The 19,494-nt window shown below is 50.3% G+C and overlaps 2 protein-coding genes and 1 long non-coding RNA gene across 8 annotated transcripts in view; 2 read left to right on the forward strand and 1 right to left on the reverse strand.

Moving 5' to 3' along the window:
- Positions 1-5,765, forward strand: part of TLN1 (talin 1) — a 31,847-nt gene extending 26,082 nt beyond the window's left edge. For both annotated transcript variants that reach the window (XM_064291742.1, XM_064291743.1), the window contains exons 47-57: positions 77-202; positions 302-418; positions 2,203-2,388; positions 2,521-2,628; positions 3,109-3,214; positions 3,414-3,538; positions 3,651-3,776; positions 3,909-3,971; positions 4,068-4,250; positions 4,429-4,557; positions 4,675-5,765. In XM_064291742.1, the coding sequence (XP_064147812.1) occupies positions 77-202; positions 302-418; positions 2,203-2,388; positions 2,521-2,628; positions 3,109-3,214; positions 3,414-3,538; positions 3,651-3,776; positions 3,909-3,971; positions 4,068-4,250; positions 4,429-4,557; positions 4,675-4,800 (1,395 nt within the window). In that variant the 3' untranslated portion in view covers positions 4,801-5,765. The remainder of the gene's footprint in view (positions 1-76; positions 203-301; positions 419-2,202; positions 2,389-2,520; positions 2,629-3,108; positions 3,215-3,413; positions 3,539-3,650; positions 3,777-3,908; positions 3,972-4,067; positions 4,251-4,428; positions 4,558-4,674) is intronic.
- On the reverse strand, positions 4,031-10,889 carry LOC135232462 (uncharacterized). 2 transcript variants are annotated; one of them, XR_010323066.1, is made up of 3 exons: positions 10,678-10,889; positions 6,618-6,783; positions 4,031-4,270 (listed from the first exon to the last, which is right to left on the reverse strand). It is a non-coding gene; the product is annotated as an uncharacterized LOC135232462 (long non-coding RNA). The 2 variants fall into 2 exon arrangements; XR_010323067.1 differs by having other exon boundaries at positions 6,644-6,783; positions 10,678-10,887.
- A 963-nt stretch (positions 10,890-11,852) lies between these two features.
- TPM2 (tropomyosin 2) lies at positions 11,853-19,493 on the forward strand. 4 transcript variants are annotated; one of them, XM_003407294.4, is made up of 9 exons: positions 11,853-12,070; positions 12,515-12,640; positions 15,543-15,676; positions 15,766-15,883; positions 15,972-16,042; positions 16,491-16,566; positions 16,743-16,805; positions 17,159-17,228; positions 19,338-19,493. In XM_003407294.4, the coding sequence occupies exons 1-9, from the start codon at positions 11,957-11,959 to the stop codon at positions 19,418-19,420; spliced, it is 855 nt and encodes a 284-aa protein (XP_003407342.1). In that variant the 5' UTR covers positions 11,853-11,956; the 3' UTR covers positions 19,421-19,493. The 4 variants fall into 4 exon arrangements, with proteins under 4 accessions (XP_003407342.1, XP_003407343.1, XP_003407344.1 ...); XM_003407295.4 differs by lacking the exon at positions 19,338-19,493 and adding an exon at positions 18,238-18,564 and having other exon boundaries at positions 11,854-12,070; XM_003407296.4 differs by lacking the exon at positions 16,491-16,566 and adding an exon at positions 16,181-16,256 and having other exon boundaries at positions 11,856-12,070.
- The last annotated feature ends 1 nt before the right edge of the window (position 19,494 follows it).

Raw genomic sequence — 19,494 nt, forward strand, 5'->3', positions numbered from 1 at the left:
CCCATAATTCTGCCCAGAACCATTTCTTGGTCCCCTTCTTCCTCCCACAGACCACAGTTTCCTATCTCTCACACAGGTGGTTTTGATCAATGCTGTGAAAGATGTGGCCAAGGCTCTGGGAGACCTCATCAGTGCAACAAAGGCTGCAGCTGGCAAAGTTGGGGATGACCCTGCTGTGTGGCAGCTCAAGAACTCTGCCAAGGTTGGAGGGAATGAGAACAACAGCAGGAGAGGGAGGGGATTAATGTGCTTTCTCCTGTTCCTGAAAATGATCCCCTCCCCCACTCTTCTGATGCCCCAGGTGATGGTGACCAATGTGACATCATTGCTGAAGACAGTGAAAGCTGTGGAAGATGAGGCCACCAAAGGCACACGAGCCCTGGAGGCAACCACAGAACACATACGGCAGGAACTGGCGGTGAGAGAAAGGGACTTGGGTCAGAGAGAAAGAGATCATGATAGACTATGAACATTTCACGTGTATTACCAGACTTCTTAAGTGAGCTACACTTATGTCCTTCACTGTTTCACCCATTTATTCCTCAGCATTTTACAATCTCTCTATTCTTTCACCATTACCCTCTCGCTTTCCCTAGAGTCACCCACGGCCCCCTAAGTTACCACATTCATTGGCCTCTTCTTGGCCTCCACCCTCTCCAAACATTTCCAAGGTACCTGGCTCTAGTAACAAGCCTCTCTTTGAAAATCTTTCTTCCTTTGGTTTCCATGACGTCAGTCCTTCTGTTGCCTCACAGAGGCATCTTTTCTATGGTCATCGTTGAGTCACCTTCACATCTTCTACTGAGTAAACGCAGAGGCCTTCCCAGAATCGGATACCCTTTCTCTATTCTCTTTTTTGGCAAATTTAACCACTTTTATTATTGTTCTCCAAGAAGTTGACTTCCAGTTCTGAGTTTAGTTATTTCCAACTGCCTGTTTGGTATCACCACCTAGATGCAGTGCCCCCAAACCAATTTTTCTTTCTGACATTCCACTTCCTATTAATGGTGGTAACAACTGTCTAGTTCTGGAGATTCCACCTCGGTCCAGTTTGACTTCACTGTCTTATTCACCATATCCAGGCAATCGTCAAGGCCTTTTAACTACCTTGCCCCATTCTCTTTTCCGTTCATCCCTTCACTGAGTCCCACTGTCAACACTCTTCATCTATAGTAAAGTCCAAGCCCCTTCAAGGCCCCATGGTCTCTACCTACTTCTCCAATCTCATCTCATCCCACTCTTCTCACTTTCTGTTCCCCAGCCACACTGGACTTCTGTCAGTTCTGAAAATGTGCCAAGTTTTTGCCTACTGCAGGGCCCTTACACTTGCTTTTCTCCAGTTTTTTGAACATCTGGTTCCTTCCATTCTTTCAGGCTTCAGTTTAAATATCACCTCCTCAGAGAGGCCTTCCCTGACCACCTATCTAAAGTAGAACACCCCTTTTTTTGTTTCTCATCACAGCATCCTCTTTATTCCCTTCACAGCCCAAATCATAGTCTTTAATTTTTCTGCTCACTTGTTTATATTTGTTTATAATATAATATAGGTTATTAGTAATTTGTTTATTAGTTATAAGATCCATGAAAACAAGGACCTTGTCAGCTTTGTTCCCCATTGCTTCCCCAGGACCTTGCTCAGTATCTACCATCTGGTTGATCTTTAATGAACATCTGTTGAATGAACACATACATCAAGATTTTTTATGACTTTTACCTATTATGAAAAATTCTAAGTTCCTCGGTCTGATATTCAAGGCCCCAGCAACATTTTCTCTGCCATTCCTATATTCTAGAACATTCCTCGATACATTCCCACTTTGACATCTGGTTATTCATGTACTGCCATTTATCTAAGTGGCCTTCCTGTTATCTGTATCTCCTCTTCGTCCCAAATACAGAGAAGCCTCAAACTTCTCTATATTTTAGGAAGGAAAACCCAGTTCAAAAGCTACTTCTTCCATTTTAAACAAGCAAACTTTCTCCAATCTCAGTCACAAATGATGACCAACTGCTTTATAGTGTATTAAAAGAAAAAAAAAAAGTGTATTAGCTGTGAATATGTGAACTTCTCCAAGGACTTCATCTACTCAGTGAATGCTGGTTGAATGAACGTGTACACGAATTAACCAAATTACACATGTACATAGTACTACACCGTCTTATAGCCCCTGTAAAAGCTTTCTTCTTGTTCTGCCTCAACAGGTTTTCTGTTCCCCAGAGCCACCTGCCAAGACCTCTACGCCAGAAGATTTCATCCGCATGACCAAGGGTATCACCATGGCAACAGCCAAGGCTGTAGCCGCTGGCAATTCATGTCGCCAGGAAGATGTCATTGCCACAGCCAATCTGAGTCGTCGTGCTATTGCAGATATGCTCCGGGCTTGCAAGGTAGAAATCCCGGACCTTGTCTGAGGTAGTGAGGCAGCTTTGGGGCAGAACATGGGAGAAGGGAAGCAGCCCGGTGCCAGGGATCTGGAGCTCTTTGAGATCCTAATGCTAACATATTACTTGGGGGAATAGGAAGCAGCTTACCACCCAGAAGTGGCTCCTGATGTGCGACTTCGAGCCCTGCATTATGGCCGGGAATGCGCCAACGGCTACCTGGAACTGCTGGACCATGTGCTACTGGTAAGGGCGAGACTTGCTCGCGATTGGTACCAGCCTCCGTGAATGCGCAATCCTCTTTCCCCAAGCGTCAGAGCCACCTCTCTGGTTTTATGTTCAAATCCCACCATCTGTTTTCCAAATCTGCTCCTGTTTTTAGGTCTCCCTTTCACGGGGTCCCCATCATTCTTATGTCACCTTTGGTTCTGCCGCTCACCTCTTCCTCTCTTCTCTCTCCTCTTCTCCACCTGACCTTTCCCTTTTCTCTCTTCATCGCCTCTTCTTTCTCCTCATTTCATCATTCTCCTTGCTCCTCGTCAGCCGGTGAGTGTGGTGCAGCCCCACTGTCTTCACCACGTGTGCAGTGTGTGTGCTGCATGGAGTGTGCCTGGATAGGCGGCACAGTGCCGGAAGGATCTGGGAGGGGGGTCCGGGTCATGGTCTGCCCTGTTGCATAGATGAGTGTAAAATCTAGGATCTAATATTTTCCTGCCGCTCCTACAGACCCTGCAGAAGCCAAGCCCAGAATTGAAGCAGCAGCTGACGGGACACTCAAAGCGTGTGGCAGGCTCAGTCACTGAGCTCATCCAAGCTGCTGAGGCCATGAAGGGTAAGGAAGGACCGGGGGCAGGGAGGAAAAGGAAGCTCGTCATGGTGAGAGTTCTGTCTCCTGGTTGGACTGCACTGAGCTATTCTCTGCCCATGGTCCCCACAGGTGCCAGGCCTCTGGCGATACTAACTCTGCTCCCCCAGTGCTTCTGACCTCTCCACCCTGCCTTAGCCCCTTTTATTCCCCTTCATCCCACCAGGAACAGAATGGGTGGATCCCGAGGACCCCACAGTCATTGCTGAGAATGAACTCCTGGGAGCCGCGGCTGCCATTGAGGCTGCAGCCAAGAAGCTGGAACAGCTGAAGCCCCGGGCCAAACCCAAGGTCAACCCTGCTCCCTCCCTCTTCCCTGCTGTCATAATGGCAGAATGTCCCCACCTCCAGCTCCCTCTCTGACTTTGCATCTCTCTCTGCAACCTTTGTCTCTTCATTTCAGGAGGCAGATGAGTCCTTGAACTTTGAAGAGCAGATACTGGAAGCTGCCAAGTCCATTGCAGCAGCCACCAGTGCCCTGGTGAAGGCTGCATCAGCTGCCCAGAGGGAACTGGTAGCCCAAGGGAAGGTAAGTACCTAAATGCATAGAAGATGAGGACAGAGCAGCAGATTTGTTGTCTGTACCCCCACCCGTGGTCCAAGAGGTTTTTGAGTATGGAGAACACAGGTCTAAGCGGACTGTCCTCCTCTTCTCCCACAGGTGGGCGCCATTCCAGCCAATGCACTGGATGATGGGCAGTGGTCCCAGGGCCTCATTTCTGCTGTGAGTGTACAATACCCATTAGGTCTCTCTGAGCTTGAGAAACTTGGGAAGAGCCATGGTAAGAGGTATATTTTAATCTAACCCCTCCCGCTTTAGGCCCGGATGGTGGCCGCAGCCACCAACAATCTGTGTGAGGCAGCCAATGCAGCTGTACAAGGCCACGCCAGCCAGGAAAAGCTCATCTCATCAGCCAAGCAGGTAGCTGCGTCCACAGCCCAGCTCCTTGTGGCCTGCAAGGTCAAGGCTGACCAGGACTCTGAGGCAATGAAACGGCTTCAGGTAAGGAACTCTGATTTGTCCTGTTGGAAAAAAATTTTTTTTTTTTTATTTTTTACCCTGGGCTGTCCAGCTTTAAGCTGTCATCCTCAGACCTACTTTTCTATGAAGGAGTTGAGTTCCCTCTCCACCTACCACCCTACCTGAGTTCTCAACCTCATGCTGCATTCTCTCTCCGCAGGCTGCTGGCAACGCAGTGAAGCGAGCCTCAGATAACCTGGTGAAAGCAGCTCAGAAGGCTGCAGCCTTTGAAGAGCAGGAGAATGAGACAGTGGTGGTGAAGGAGAAGATGGTGGGGGGCATTGCCCAGGTGAGCTTTTGTCTTAGGAGGGTAGTCACGTTGCCTGTGCTGTACCAACTGCCCTACACCCCTAACTTCCCTGATGCACATGCTTGCTGAACCAAGCCCTCGATCTCCATCCCTCAGATCATCGCAGCACAGGAAGAGATGCTTCGGAAAGAACGAGAGCTGGAAGAGGCACGGAAGAAGCTGGCGCAGATCCGGCAGCAACAGTACAAGTTCCTGCCTTCAGAGCTTCGAGATGAGCACTAGCACAGCTGCTTATTTAATGCAGAACCAGCCCAGAGACTGTGCCTGCCACTACCAAAGCTTTCTGGGCTATCGGGGCCCAACCTGCCCAATCCCAGCACTCCCCGAAGTGCCTGCAAAGCCCCGGGCCTGGCCCTGCCCAGTCCCACTGCACATCCCATGTCCCCTGCCCGACTCCAAGTGCCTTTATGCCCTGGGGCCCCCTAAGTGCCTGCCCCTCCCCAGAGTATTAACGCTCCAAGAGTATTATTAACGCTGCTGTACCTCAATCTAAACCTGCCAGGGCTCTGGCCCGCTCCACCCTGCCAGCGGCTTCCAGCCAGTCCCCAAAACCTCAGCTCTACTCATCCTTTTTTGATACTATCTATCCTCACCCCCAGCTTCCTAGGGGGGGCTGCAGGGTTGTAATCCCCAAACTGGTCATGCTCCAATAAAGGTGATTCTACCTGTAACCTCTGCCTGGCTTCATGAGGAGATGGGAGATTCCCCTCCCCCCACCCAAGGGGAGGGGAAGAGAATGAAATTGAGTTGTGTCACTTAACCTGATTCTGGCTCAGAAATGGTACTGGGGGCGGGGGAGCTGAGGCCCTTTCCTCCTCTTTGCACCCAGATCCGTGAAGTCATCTTTGTCAGGAAGTTATCCCCCTGAGAAGGAATCCTCCTGGTGTCCCCAACCTCACTGGCCAATACCTAAGCCTCACTAGGTATCATTCTTCTGTTGCTGGGACAGCAGCTGCCACTGCTTTTTGTAGCTACCAGGGACACTCTATTCTTTATATCTACTCCGGGTATGCAAACGAATCCAGCCCCTGGCCAGATTCAAATTTTCAAAGGCAGCTTTGCTAAAAATAATAAGCCTACAAGATACAAGTGCCTGAGCCTAAGAGAACAATCGTCACAGGCAGTTGAGGCAGTTAGCAAGCAAAAATTCCAACCTGAGGCTGCCTTAAAAAAAAAAAAAAAAACATTACCATCCAGTTAATTCTGACTCATAGTCGACCCTATAGAACAGAGTAGAACTGCCCCATATGGTTTCCAAGGAGTGCCTGGTGGATTCAAACTGCTGACCTTTTTGTCAGCAGCCATAGCTCTTAACCACTGCACCACCAGGGCTTCTGAGGCTGCCTTAGGCAGCCATTACTGTTGATTGGGGTGGGGCACTCCTAGGCCCTCTCAGGCTTTGTTGCTACCCCTGCCTAGGATGGTACTAGAAGAAAAGAAACTGAGAAAGCTTGATGCAGGTGTGAGGCAGAGCGCCCCTAGTGGCCAGGCAGGTGCTGGTAGTCCTAGCTGCCTTACTCGTCAGGAGGTTCATTGGAGGGGAGGCAGTAAGGGGGTAAGTGCTGTGTGTTTCCACTTTCTTCCACATTCATACTCCTCTGCCCACAACCACCTGGACTGTCTGGCAGCCCCCTGAGGTCTGCCACCGTTTTCATCTGTGATTCTTCAGTCAGCCCTGCTGTCCAATATGTTACTTCTTTGCTTCCTCCATGTAAGAAAACAAATACCTGCTGCTACTCTGGGTACCTTTTGCCACCTTAAAGCCATGACGCTTTCTACCACAATACCACTAGAGTAAGTTTCAAGTAGTCAGAACTACTTTGTCCTCCCCAGTCAGCCCATTAGGGAAGGTGCCAACTTTCTACCATCCTGTCGCTTGTGATTCATTCATTCAATATTTACTAAGCTTCGCCCGTGCTAGGCACTGGAAAATAGAGATGTATTATCACTTCTCTGACGCAGAAGGCTGGCAATTCCAGTACACACTACCATGGCCCCCTAGCCCTAGGTTCAATATCATAGAATCATGAGCTGAGAACCTTGGAGATCAAATCCCTTCTTTAACCTCTGTGACAAGTGGCAGTCCAGTCTCTGATCTCCTCCAACTGCTCCAGGACAGCTGCTTGCTCCTGCTCGGTCTTCCCTGCCACATCCTCAGCCATTGTAACTCCAGTCACACCTCTCGCTAGTGATGCCTCAAGGAGCCTTGGGGGAGAGGAAAAACACCCATTAGATCAGTCCTCAAAATGTGGTCCCCTTAGGAGTCCCCAAGACCTTTCCAGGGGTTCATAGATAAAAATTATTTTCATAATAATACTAAAAAAATATTATTTTCCTTTTTCACTATATTAACATTTGCACTGATGCTATAAAAGGAATGGTGGGTAAAACTGCCTTAGCAAAAATCAAGGCAGTGGCACAAAACTGTACTAATAGTCATTCTATTCTTTACCACCACGCATTAGCAATTTAAAAAATTAATGCCAGCTTTACTTAAGAATGTCCTTGACAAAGGTTAAAAAAACAGGTCTTTTCAATATTCTGTGTGAGAAATGGAAAGTACATACAAAGCATGTCAGCTGCATACCAAAGTATGATGATTATCTCAGGGAAAAGCACTTACACGATTCTTCGATTGTGAGCTGAACTAGCTGCTTTTTTTCATGGAACACCATTTTACTTAAACAACTGAAAGACTATGATTATTCAAACTACGGTTTATTTTTTGTTTTTCAAAAAGAAACAAAATGTGTCACTTTAGGAAAAAAAAATGACAGTATTTGTGGCCAATTTGAGCTTTCAAGAGAAAATTAGTATCTTGAGAAACTTATACTTGCTACCAAGAGCCTGATTGCTTCTCTAAGACTTTCTGTTGAAACTGATGGTGATACTAAAGAATGTGACTTTTTGATAATGTACAATGCACCAATATTTCCCAAATGACCAGTGCATGATGTTACAAAATTCTACATGGGTCAAAAAAGATCTAATCAAAACGCAAGATAGACCAATGTATTTTAAAGTAAGATATGAAAAGTCATTGATATGGTTTCAGGTTCCACATTGTAACTAACCCTTAAGAAACTGCCACTTGTCAAGTTTTGGCATAGTATCAAAGAAGAAGATCCACAATTATCTGAAAAGTCTATACTAATACTCCTCCGTTTTCCAACTACATATTTGTGTAAGACCAGATTTTCTTCATATACTTAAACCAAACCAACATATAGCAACAGATTGAATGAAGAAGCAGGTTTCGAGAATCCAGCCATCCTATATTAAGCCAGGCATTAAAGAGATATGCAAAAGTGTAAAATAGTTGTCATTTCTCTCACTAATATTTTTTGGAAAGTATAGCTCTTTTCATAAAATTATTTATGTTAATGTATAATAGGTTTATTTTTATTTTCACTGAATAAATATTTTAAAATTTTTTGAGTTTCCATTTTTAATATGGTAAGTAAGTTCTCATGAGAAATCTGTACATGGATCAAGAGGCAGTTGTTCGAACAGAACAAGGGGATACTGCATGGTTTCAGGTCAGGGAAGGTATTTGTCAGGGTTGTACTCTTTTACTATCCCTATTCAATCTGTATGCTGAGCAAGTAATCCAAGAATCTGGACTATATGAAGAAGAACAGGGTCAGAATTGGAGGAAGACTCATTAACAACCTGCATTACGCAGATAACACAGCCTTGCTTGCTGAAAGTGAAGAGGACTTGAAGCACTTACTGACGAAGACCGAGACCACAGCCTTCAGTATGGACTACACCTCAACATAAAGAAAACAAAAATCCTCACAACTGGACCAATAAGCAACATCATGATAAATGGAGAAAAGATTGAGGTTGTCAAGGATTTCATTTTACTTGGATCCACAATCAACACCCAAGGAAGCAGGCAGTCAAGAAATCAAAAGGCCCATTGCGTTGGGAAAATTGACTGCAAGAGATCTCTTTAAAGTGTTAAAAAGCACAGATGTCATCTTGAGGACTAAGGTGTGCCAGACTCAAGCCATGGTGTTTTCAATCACCTCATACGCATGCAAAAGCTGGACAATGAATAAGGAAGACCGAAGAAGAATTGACGCTTTTGAATTGTGGTATTGGCAAAGAATATTGAATATACCATGGACTGTCTTGGAAGAAGTACAACCAGAAAGATCCTTAGACACAAGGATGGCGAGACTACATCTTACATACTTTGAACATGTTGTCAGGAGGGATCAGTCCCTGGAGAAGGACATCACGCGTGGTAAAGTTTCAGGGAAAAAGAGGAAGACTCTAAATAAAAGCCCTGGTGATGCACTGGCTAAGAACTATAGCTGCTAACCAAAAGATTGGTAGTTCGAAACCACCAGCCACTCCTTGGAAACTCTGTGGGGCATTCTACTCTGTCCTATGGGGTTGCTAAGACTCAGAATTGACTCAGCGGCAATGGGTTTGGTTTGAGGTAAGTATCAATATAATTTTTAAAGAGTGTAAAGAGGTTCTAAGTTCAAAAAGTTGGAGAACCACTAAAACTAGACTGTGAGCTACTCTAGAGCTGCACAGTATCTTAGTTATCCTCCTGTACCTGGAACCTGGTACATAAGAATCACCATTCATTTGGCAAACATTTGCCAAGTGCCAAGTCTATGCTTCCAAACCCCGGTGGTGTAGTGGTTAAGTGCCATGGCTGCTAACCAAAAGGTCGGCAGTTTGAATCCACCAGGCACTCCTTGGAAACTCTATGGGGCAGGTCTACTCTGTCCTATAGGGTCGCTATGAGTTGGAATCCACTCGATGGCAATGGGTAGGTATTCTATGCCTGGTGCTGTGTGAGGCGTTGAGGATTCAGAATTGAAAAATACAGTCCCTGCTCTCGAGAATTTACGCATCAGTTGAGGAGACAGGCAAGAACAAGAACAGTTATAATGTGGACTATGATGATGAAAATGAGGAGCCTGCACCAGGAACAAACACCTATGCAGTGAAGGGGTGAGAGGAGAGGTGGCCAGGGAAGACTTCCAGAAGAGCTGATAAGTGATCTGAATCTAAGGGCCACAGGTAACCTGGGGTAGGGGGTGGGGAGGTATTTTAGGGAAAGGGAACAGAATGTGTAAGTGTGGAAGCTTTAAGAAAAGTATGGCTGTTTCCAGCTCCAGCTCCTATCTCAGTATGAATTAGGGCTTCAAACTGGTTTGTTCTGGTTCAAACTCCAGCTGAGAATTTGCATTTCTAACAAGTTTCCAGGCAGTGCTAATGCTGGTGGTTAGGAACCAGTTCTGAGAACCACTAGTAAAGCAGTGGTTTTCAATATTGTAGGTAGGAATCACCTGGGGATCTTGTTAAAACGCAGATTCTGATTCAGTATATCCGGGATGAAAGGCAAATTCTCAGCAGGGGTTCGAACCTGAACGAACCTGTTCCAAGCCCTGGTATGAATGCAGCATGAGGCACAAGTCTATGTATTGGGGGTGAAGTTAGTATTGAAGGAGATGAAGCTAGAGAGGTAGGCAGGGCCAAAACAAAAGACCTTCTCCACCACATTAAGAAATATGGATTTTTACCCTGGGGGTGTAGGAGTAAGGAGGAGTTTTGGAGGATTTTATTTCCTGTTCGTATCAACTTTTAAAAAGACCTCTGGCAGCCAAGTGGAGGGACAGTTGAATGCATGAATGAGTTGGGGAACCAAGACCTAGGCAGGAGCTGCCCGAGGCGCCCCTACAGCAGATTCCAAGGAGGAATCTAATTACTAGGAGATAGAAACCACAGGATTAAGTGGATGTAGAAAGTCAGGGAGCGCTGATGACTCCAAGGGGTGTGGCGTAGGCCCCTGAGTAGATGGAGGTGTCCTTCGTGGTCTTTGGGGTACACAGGGATACCAAGTTAAAGTGACCACTGGTGAGGTTAAGTTTCTGCCATGTCTAATAGGCCGACAGCTGAGCAGGTCTGAATACATTTCCGCGCCTCCTCCCCCAGCCCCAGCCCCGGGTTCCCACGGTTCCCCCCTCCACCAGCAAAGTCCAGGCCCCCCCAACCGGCTGTTGCAGCCTCCGGGGAGCTAAGCGAACCGCTCCCCCCAGGCTTCCTCCGCCTCGTCTCGTCTCCCCTTACCCCTCCTTCCGAGCGGCTCACCACTTCCTCTCCCCCACCCCGGCCTGAGGAAAAACAAAAACAGCCGCGCGCCCCGCGTCTCAGACTTCCCGAGCCCTAGGACCGGCTCCGGGAGCAGTTTCTTCGGCCTCGGTCGGAAGGAGCATCCCCGCCGGGGTCCCGAGGCCGGGCAGCTCAGTAACTTCCCTTCGCCCCCCGCCTTCCCTGCCCCAGCCGGGCCCCGCCTCCCCACCGGGAAACATCCCAAAAAAGGGCAGAAAAGGAATTTCGGCGTAAAATTGGCCCACTAGGGAAGAGAGGAGAGTCCGCTGGGAGAAGGGGCGGAGAAGGGGGAAGGAAGGGGCAAGCAGGGGGCGGGCCGACAGAGCCGGAGGGGGTGCTGAGGGCGTGTGCCGGGGGAGCACGCAGGGTCCCTCCCCGCCCAGGCCGCGTGGAAAATATGTGGGGCACGTGGGAGGCGGGGTGGCGCGGCGTGCAGCCGGTCCCGAGCCGCGGGCGAGCGTAGACCAGCAGCACTGGCTTCGGGGACTGGGGTGGGAGGGGAAGAGAGAGGTCAGGCCGGCCCCCCGAGCTATACCGAGTGCCGGGCTCCCCTCCTGCCTCAGTTTCCCCAAGTCCCTGGTCAGATTCTCCGCTACCGCCACATAGGTAACACCACTTTAAAGTCTGAGACTCGGGGTAAACTGAGGCACTTGAACTGCACAGGAGCCCCGCTTCCCAAAAGACATTTAATCCGGGGGGGAGGATTTACGGGAAACTTCTAAATTAAGGGCAGCGGCTGCCGCAGTTGAGGAGGGGCAAGCCGGTCCCCGCGCCCGGGCAGCTGCCATGAGCTCACGCCCCAAAATAGCCCCAGGGGCCCCAGCCACAGCTGCAACTGGGCCCGGCTGTCACTCAGAGACAGCACGGAGCCCCCAGCCCGAGGGTCCTCTCCCCTCTGCAGCGCCGGGCCTTCTCCCGCACAAGGTCCCGCTACTATCCCTTCCGACGGCTGGGGGCGGGGCCCCGAAGGAGGCGTCCCGAGGGGGTGGGTGCAGGGGCCGGCCGCGCCCCCGCCCCGGCCCGGCTGTGCTTCTGCCCCTACAAGGTTCGGGCTGCTGCAGGGGAGGGTCCCGGCCCCCGGCTCCGCCCGGTCCCTCCCTGCCTTTTAGGCGCCCGCTCGGCTGGGACATCCCAGTCCCGCTCGGCCCTCCTCACGCGCCGTCTGTGCGCCCGGTCTGCGCAGCCAACCCAGTTAACCCGGTCCGCACCGCCCGCCGGCCCACCCCCCACCGCAGCCATGGACGCCATCAAGAAGAAGATGCAGATGCTAAAGCTGGACAAGGAGAATGCTATCGATCGCGCCGAGCAGGCCGAGGCCGACAAGAAACAAGCTGAGGACCGCTGCAAGCAGGTGGGGGCTGGGCCCAGGGCAGCCCCTCCCCACCACCGAGGACGGGGTGGGCCCTGGTCCTGTTTCCCCCAGCCTCAAGACTGCTTTCCAAGGCTCTCCTGCCCAGCGTGGGGGCCTGGGCCTTCACAGAACCCCTGGGCCTTAGCCAGGCCACCCTTCATCACCCCAACCAAAGCCTGGGGAGCCCCAACCCCCCAGTTTCCACTTCTGCTCTTGTAGGGCAATGATAGGCCCTGCTTCTTGGACTTGAAGTTTTCTTTCTCCCCCTCTGGGTACCCCCAACACCCTGACTGGACTGTCCCTCCTCTGTTACCCCTCTTCATATGCACCAACCTCCAAATCTAACTCTTAGCACTTCCCCCCCGCCACACATCCCTGTCTAGTTTTTGGGCCTGGGCCCAGGCCCCTACCCAGGCCTGTCTGATTAAAGCCCTTCTGTCCCAGCTGGAGGAGGAGCAGCAAGCCCTCCAGAAGAAGCTGAAGGGGACGGAGGACGAGGTGGAAAAGTATTCTGAGTCAGTGAAGGATGCCCAGGAGAAACTGGAGCAGGCTGAGAAGAAAGCCACAGACGTGAGTGTGGGCCTGGGGGATATGAAGGAGTTAGTGCACTGGGGAGGGGCCTCATGCATGGGATGGGGGGAACAAGGGGCCCTAGATCTCCCCAGCACCAGGACAGAAATGGTTTCCTCTCAGGAACCTATGCTAGGGCAAGCTTGCACAAATAATCCAAAACAGCCAATAAATCAAAACCACCTACCACTTCCCCCAGAAGAGTTAGCCTAGTAATTCAGTTTGGTTCCAGCTCTTAGAATGCACAGTGATCAAGCAGTGAGTCATTGTGGTGGTGAGTGGTATAAGAATTTACCATAGACCTCAATTAATCCTCTAGTTGAAAATGGAGAGGAGACTGCAGCTACATTTGTGAGATGTGTGGGGAGACAAGGGAGGGAAAGGAATCCAAAGATGGGACCCTAGCTTGAGCTTATACTGCTGAGGGCCCATTAGAAATTCCCTGGCCTTGACTCCTGGCTCCAGCAACCCTGCTGTACACTGGGGCCCCAGCTCAGGTTCTAATGGCTCCTCATTTACCCTTATTAAGCTGTCATCCTTGAGACCATGCCAGGCCACAGGGCAGAGTGACAGGGCCACAAATGCCAAGGCAGCCACCTTGGCAGTTCCTGCCCACTCTGAGCTTTCTCTGCCCACCCTCAACCCAACCAGACTTCTTCACTTCCTTCATTCCCAACCCGCACTTTGAGGTAGGAGAACGGCCATATGGACATAGGACTTTAACCATTCTCTGCCTCAGTTTCCACATCTGCCTTCCACCCAGGGTTGTTTTAAGATTAAGATGAATATGGTTGGGATGTATGGAGGAATCAGCATAAGGCATGGTCTGAGCATCAGAGATGACATCACTGTGTTGACCCTTTTCCATGTTCCCCAACACCCCTACCCCAGGATCGGGTCTCTCTGACCTCCAGCCTTCAGTTTTGGTTCTCCACCAGCCCTGGCACTTGGAGGGGCCTGACCTGCAGCTGCTAGGGAAGACGACCCTGGGCATCTGACACTCTATAAATAACCAAGGCCCAGGGCAGCTGGAGGCAGGACTGGAAACCCAAGGAGCTTGGTGGGGGCAGGAGGGGAGGAGGGGTGGACAGGGACAGAGCTAGGGAAGCAGGACAACAGTGCCAGGAGCAGATAGGAAACACTGCCCGAACTTACTGTGTGACCTTGAACATAGCACTTAACTTACACAGTGTCTCAGTTTCTCCCTTCTCTATAGCCTCCCATTTGCCCAGTGGGAATAGTAGTTCGTGCCCTTTGGTTAGAGAGCAGCATCCACAACCAGAAAGAGCCTTGAGGACCAGGAAAGGGCAAATGCATAGAATGCCAGTACAGTGATGAGGACCCCAAGACTTCCCAGGCTTTTCAGAGTCATTTCATTGCCTCACCACCATGAAGAGGGTTTTCCTTTTATAGAGTCTCATCTCTGTCTAAAGTAGACCCCAATGTCCCCCAGAGTCATTCTTCCCAACCCCCAGTGCTGTCCCCAGAATCCTTCCACACTGAGTCATTCGGCCCTGTGCCCATCATGGGCTCTTGTCACTATAGGTGGCCAAGCTCCAGGTGCTTTCACCACCTGGAGGACCAGCTACAATCTCCATTCTATATATGGTGCTGGCCTCCTCCTGCCCTACAGTACCACCCGGGACCTGTTTTCCACCCCTTCTACCCTCAGGGCTGCCACCTGGCAACGAAGCCCCATCTCTTCCCCTCTACTCACTCTTTCTTTGTTGGTTTCCATTCCCCTACACTGGTCCTTTCTCTTTTCCAGTTTTAAATCTCAGGGTTCCTATGTCTTTGTCTTTGAGGGAGAGGTAGGGATAATCTAATGTTTATGGAGTGCTGACTGTAGGCAATGTGTTCAACCGCTTTCTTCATTTTGTTTTACCGTTTCCTAAATAGTAATCATCGTCAGAATTACTTGGGAGCTTTAAAAAAAAACTTGCCAAGCCCCTACCCTGGAGATCCCAGTTCAGTGGTCTCGCATGAAGCTAGAGAACCGTTTGGTTTGATGAGCCTCTGAGATGGTCCTGTTGATTAATCAAGTATTAGAAGCACTGTATTATCTGAGAAGAGCTCTTTGAAAGAGGAGCTATTATGGTCAACTCCAATTTATAGAGGAGGAAACTGAGGCTTAAAGAGGCTAAATAAGTTGTCCAAGGTCACACTAGTGTTGAGTGGCTGAGCTGTGGATCAAAGATAACATTCTGACTCAGAGCCGATGCTCTTAACACCTTACCTCACCGCCTCTCTCATTTTCCTTTATTGGGTCCCTTCATGCTCTGCCGTGTCTTTTTCTCAGGCATCATGAGTTCTCATGGATCTCCAAAACCTCCGTGGTTTAGCCTCCAGGGACTAAGTACTTGTCATTCACACTGTTCCTGCCCCGCACCCAGCTGCCTCCTGGCCTTGGCAGGGAGTCCTGTGCTAGAGTGGTGGATGTTCCACACAGGCTGGGCTTGCCTCCAGGGCCCATTTCTTGGAGTCCTCTGGCAGCCGGTGACATCACAGAACTTGATTCTATGATTGGCTATCCATAGCGGCAGTGAGGTCTAGTTGGCCTAATCTTCTGCCACCTTACCTGGATCAGGCTGTGCTGTAGAGGAATCAGGGCTATATCTGATCAGTGGGGACAGAGGGACCTGTATGCCAGGAACCACCAGGAGGCTAACTAGGCACAGTGCCAGAAGAGGCCCTGTAGTAGGGGAGTGGAGCTTGACAAGGAATGAGTGTTTGACTAGAGCCCAGAGACTGGACAGAAGATGGTAGGTTGGGAGAAGACTATAGGTTGAAATTCTGGAAGCCAGGAAGGCTAGGTTCTTTCTGACAATAATCTTGCCATCCTCTGGAGCCTCTCCGAACCCTATTCAAGACAGACAAAGCCTTTCTGACCTTTGACCTGCAGGCCGAGGCAGATGTGGCCTCCCTGAACCGCCGCATTCAGCTAGTAGAGGAGGAGCTGGACCGGGCACAGGAGCGTCTGGCCACTGCCCTGCAAAAGCTGGAGCAGGCTGAGAAGGCAGCCGATGAGAGTGAGAGGTGGGCAGGGCAGGCCCTATGGTCCAGGGGGGAGGAAGCCTGTCTCTGCCGGTCCTGAACCCACTCACACCCCTCCCCCTGCCTCTCAGAGGAATGAAGGTCATTGAAAACCGGGCCATGAAGGATGAGGAAAAGATGGAGCTTCAGGAGATGCAGCTGAAGGAGGCCAAGCACATTGCTGAGGACTCAGACCGCAAATACGAGGAGGTGACGGCTCTGCCCCACTTTCTTCTTGCTCCCAAGCCCCAGACATTCCCAGTGGTTCACCACTGACCTTCTCCCCTATGCCCTATAGGTGGCCAGGAAGCTGGTGATCCTGGAAGGAGAGCTAGAACGCTCAGAAGAGAGGGCTGAGGTGGCTGAGAGGTAAGGGTACCCTGGGTGGCAAATGAAACCTGGCCAAGCCAGAGGCTATGGGGCACACTGCACAGTGGTAAGGCAGTTCTCGAAGCTTGGGGCCATAGGGACAGGTACTGTCCTCTAACTCCTGCCTGCTGCCCCTAGCCGAGCCAGGCAGCTGGAGGAGGAACTTCGAACCATGGACCAGGCCCTCAAGTCCCTGATGGCCTCAGAGGAGGAGGTAGTATCCTCTCTGGGCAATGGCGCCCTCTCTCAGCGCATCTGCCTCTCCATCTCAGGCTGCTGTCTCTCATCTGTGGGCATTGGGAAGGGCCTGGGGCTTCCAAACTCTGCCTGCTGTCACTCTCACAACTCTGCTCTTCTCTTTTCTCCTCCACCCCTCCCCCACTGTGCCATCTCCACTGCCTCGCCCCACTGTGTCCTCACACCCCACCCTGCCACACACCCCCTGCAGTAAATGTGGGGACCTAGAGGAAGAACTGAAAATTGTTACCAACAACTTGAAATCCCTGGAGGCCCAAGCAGACAAGGTAGAGGGGGGTAGCGGGGCAGTGAGGATGGGGGTCCTGCAGGGGAAGTAATGTGCCCAGGCAGGGAAGGGCTGGGTATTCATGGAGGAAAGACTATGAGTAGCCTGTGGGGCTCAGTGGAGAAATGAAGGACTCATGGAGGCAATATACTGATGGAGTGTGTATGTCCCTAAAAGTATTCCACCAAAGAGGATAAATATGAAGAGGAGATCAAACTGCTGGAGGAGAAACTGAAGGAGGTAAGAGTTTCATTCCAATTCCCAGTCCCTCTTTAAACCTGAAGAAATGCCAAATCTGTTGCCGTGGAATCAATTCCAACTCAAAGCCACCCTATGAGACAGGGTATCACTGCCCCACAGAGGTTCCAAGGAGTGGCTGGTAGATTCGAACTGCTGACGTTTTGGCTAGCAGCTATAGCTCTTAACCACTGCACCACCAGGGCTCCTTAAACCACCCTAATTCCTGCCAGAGACTGTCTGTGGCAGGGGTCTTAGGGATACGGATGGAGAGAAGGTTGACTTAGGTGATGGATGGTCTCTGGGAGAGTCTAATTTTTTTTTTGCCATTTCTCCTATCATTCCTTTACTCCCAGGCTGAGACCCGAGCAGAATTTGCCGAAAGATCTGTGGCAAAACTGGAGAAAACCATCGATGACCTAGAAGGTAAAATGATACTCCCCGTTGCCCCCGAACCTTTTTCAGGAGGTTTGCATCCCCTGGGGTCCCTCCCCATCCCCTTCCATTTGCCACCACTAAACTAGGATTGGACCACCTAGGACATCACAAAGTCCACAGATTCCGGTGGGCTATGCCTCTTATTCAAGTAGTTGTAACTGGCTATAGCCCATCCACTCCAGTGCTTCTCAAACTTTAGCCTTTATGCCTGAGAATCACTTGGAGAGGTTTTAGAATGGAAGCAATTACTGACTTTGGGCTGGATAATTTGTATTTCTAACAAGCTCCCTGGTAATGCTGGTCCTGCTGGTCCACAGACCACACTTCGGGTAGCACTAATCTTGACAGTTTCATCTCCAAGGGCAACACAATAGAGTTATATCACAGAGACTTCTGTTGTGAATAGAGAGCTGTTTGATTGAACATCTAGGTTCGCATGACAACATTCATGGGAAATACTCTTAAGCTAGATTTGGAGAAAAACAGACATCCAGGTATTTGCTAGTTTGTGGCTATTTCTAATTGTTATCAGCAACTTTGTGCCTAAAATATCTTTCTATTTTATACTATAGTAACTCTTTAACTTTCAGAATTCCCACTTCTCTTGCTTCTAGCCTTCTCAGGCAAGCCCCAATTCTATCTCCAACTTTAGGACTTTAGAGTTTTCTGGCTCTTAAGCACCCTTAACCCTCCTCCTGAAGGAAGCATTCCTGCTTGTCCAGAGCACTGTGCCCCCAGGTCCCTGGGGGAGACAGGAGCTCCTGGAGGAAGAACCAATTTGGGGTACAGGGAAGGACAAAAGAGAGGGGTATAGAGAGGGGAGGAGGGAGCCCTGACAGCCATGCAGCCTGTTCTCTGGCCTCTCTCACTCTGTCTTTGTCCACCTGTCTCTGATTTCATTTTCTCTTTCCATTACCCTGTCTCCTTCCTTTCCTCTTTCCCTACATTCCCTCGCCCCACGCACCCACCTGGCCCCCTCCCTCTGGACCCCCCCCAGACGAAGTCTATGCACAGAAGATGAAGTACAAAGCCATCAGCGAGGAGCTGGACAACGCCCTCAACGACATCACCTCTCTCTGAGCCTCACACCACTGTGGCCCCTCAGCCCCCCTCTCTCCTCTCCTTTCCATTCTCACTATCGGGGCAGACAGGAGGAGCAGAACTTGGCGAGATTGCACAGTCAGGCTGGGAGCAGCCTAGGGAAAGCCCCCATCACAGCTGCCCCCACCCTGGCACTTGCTTCATCCTTCTGTCCATCTGCTCCCCACCACCCATGAGTACCCACCTCTCTCTGCTGCTTAATAAACTCTTAACTTGGTCTCCATGCTGTTTTCCTGTCCTCTAGAGAGCACTTCCATCACCCCACAGAGCACTGGTTGACTCCTGAGACCCCTGGCTCTTACAAACACCCCCCACCACTGAGCCCACCCACAAGCATGTGTGCCACACTGAAACCCCCTCCCCACAGGGCACTACTAGTCTGTCACACTCTGACTCTCACTACTGCATGTGGCATGTGTGACCCTCATCAAGCACTGTAACCCCCACTGGTGCCTCTGAGAGACACACCCTATCACAGACCCTAGGCCTGTCACTGACCTCGGGAGTACCTTCCTGGGGTTCCAGGATCTAATGGAATGACTGGAAAGGAAATGGGGAGGTGAAGTGCAGGGGAGGGGCAAGAGGTTGTGAAAGGTCTAGGATGAAGTTCGGAAAAATGGATGCCAGCAACATGGGGCTTTCACTGCAGCTACAGGTCTGTTTTCTACTTCAAGTCTGTCTGTCTGCCTGTCTGGCCCTCCCTTTCTTGGCTCAGTATTTGTCTTTCCTTATGTTTCAAACTTCTTCAACCTTCTAATGAAGGAGACCAAATTAGTGTATGACTAAGGCCTTCCCACTCTACCTCCATGACCCCTGACCCCTCCTTGAGGCATCCATGTCTGTTCCGTTCCCTTTGTCTTGGTGAGTCCCTGCCCTAGGATCCTAAGAATCAGACCACTGAATCCTGTGTCTTCCTATGTCTCCCCCTTATGTTTCTCCCTCATGTCCCCTCCTTCTGTGCCTCTACCCCTCCTCACGTGCTGCTTCTCCTCACAGAGACCTTGGCCAGTGCCAAGGAGGAGAATGTGGAGATTCACCAGACCCTGGACCAGACCCTGCTGGAACTCAACAACCTCTGAGGGCTGGCCCTGCCCCAGCCAGGCTAGAGTTGCCACCCACAACCCAATAAAACTGATGTTACCAGCAACACAAG

The sequence above is a fragment of the Loxodonta africana genome, chromosome 9 (genome assembly GCF_030014295.1).
Source record: "Loxodonta africana isolate mLoxAfr1 chromosome 9, mLoxAfr1.hap2, whole genome shotgun sequence".
Classification (NCBI taxonomy): domain Eukaryota; kingdom Metazoa; phylum Chordata; class Mammalia; order Proboscidea; family Elephantidae; genus Loxodonta; species Loxodonta africana.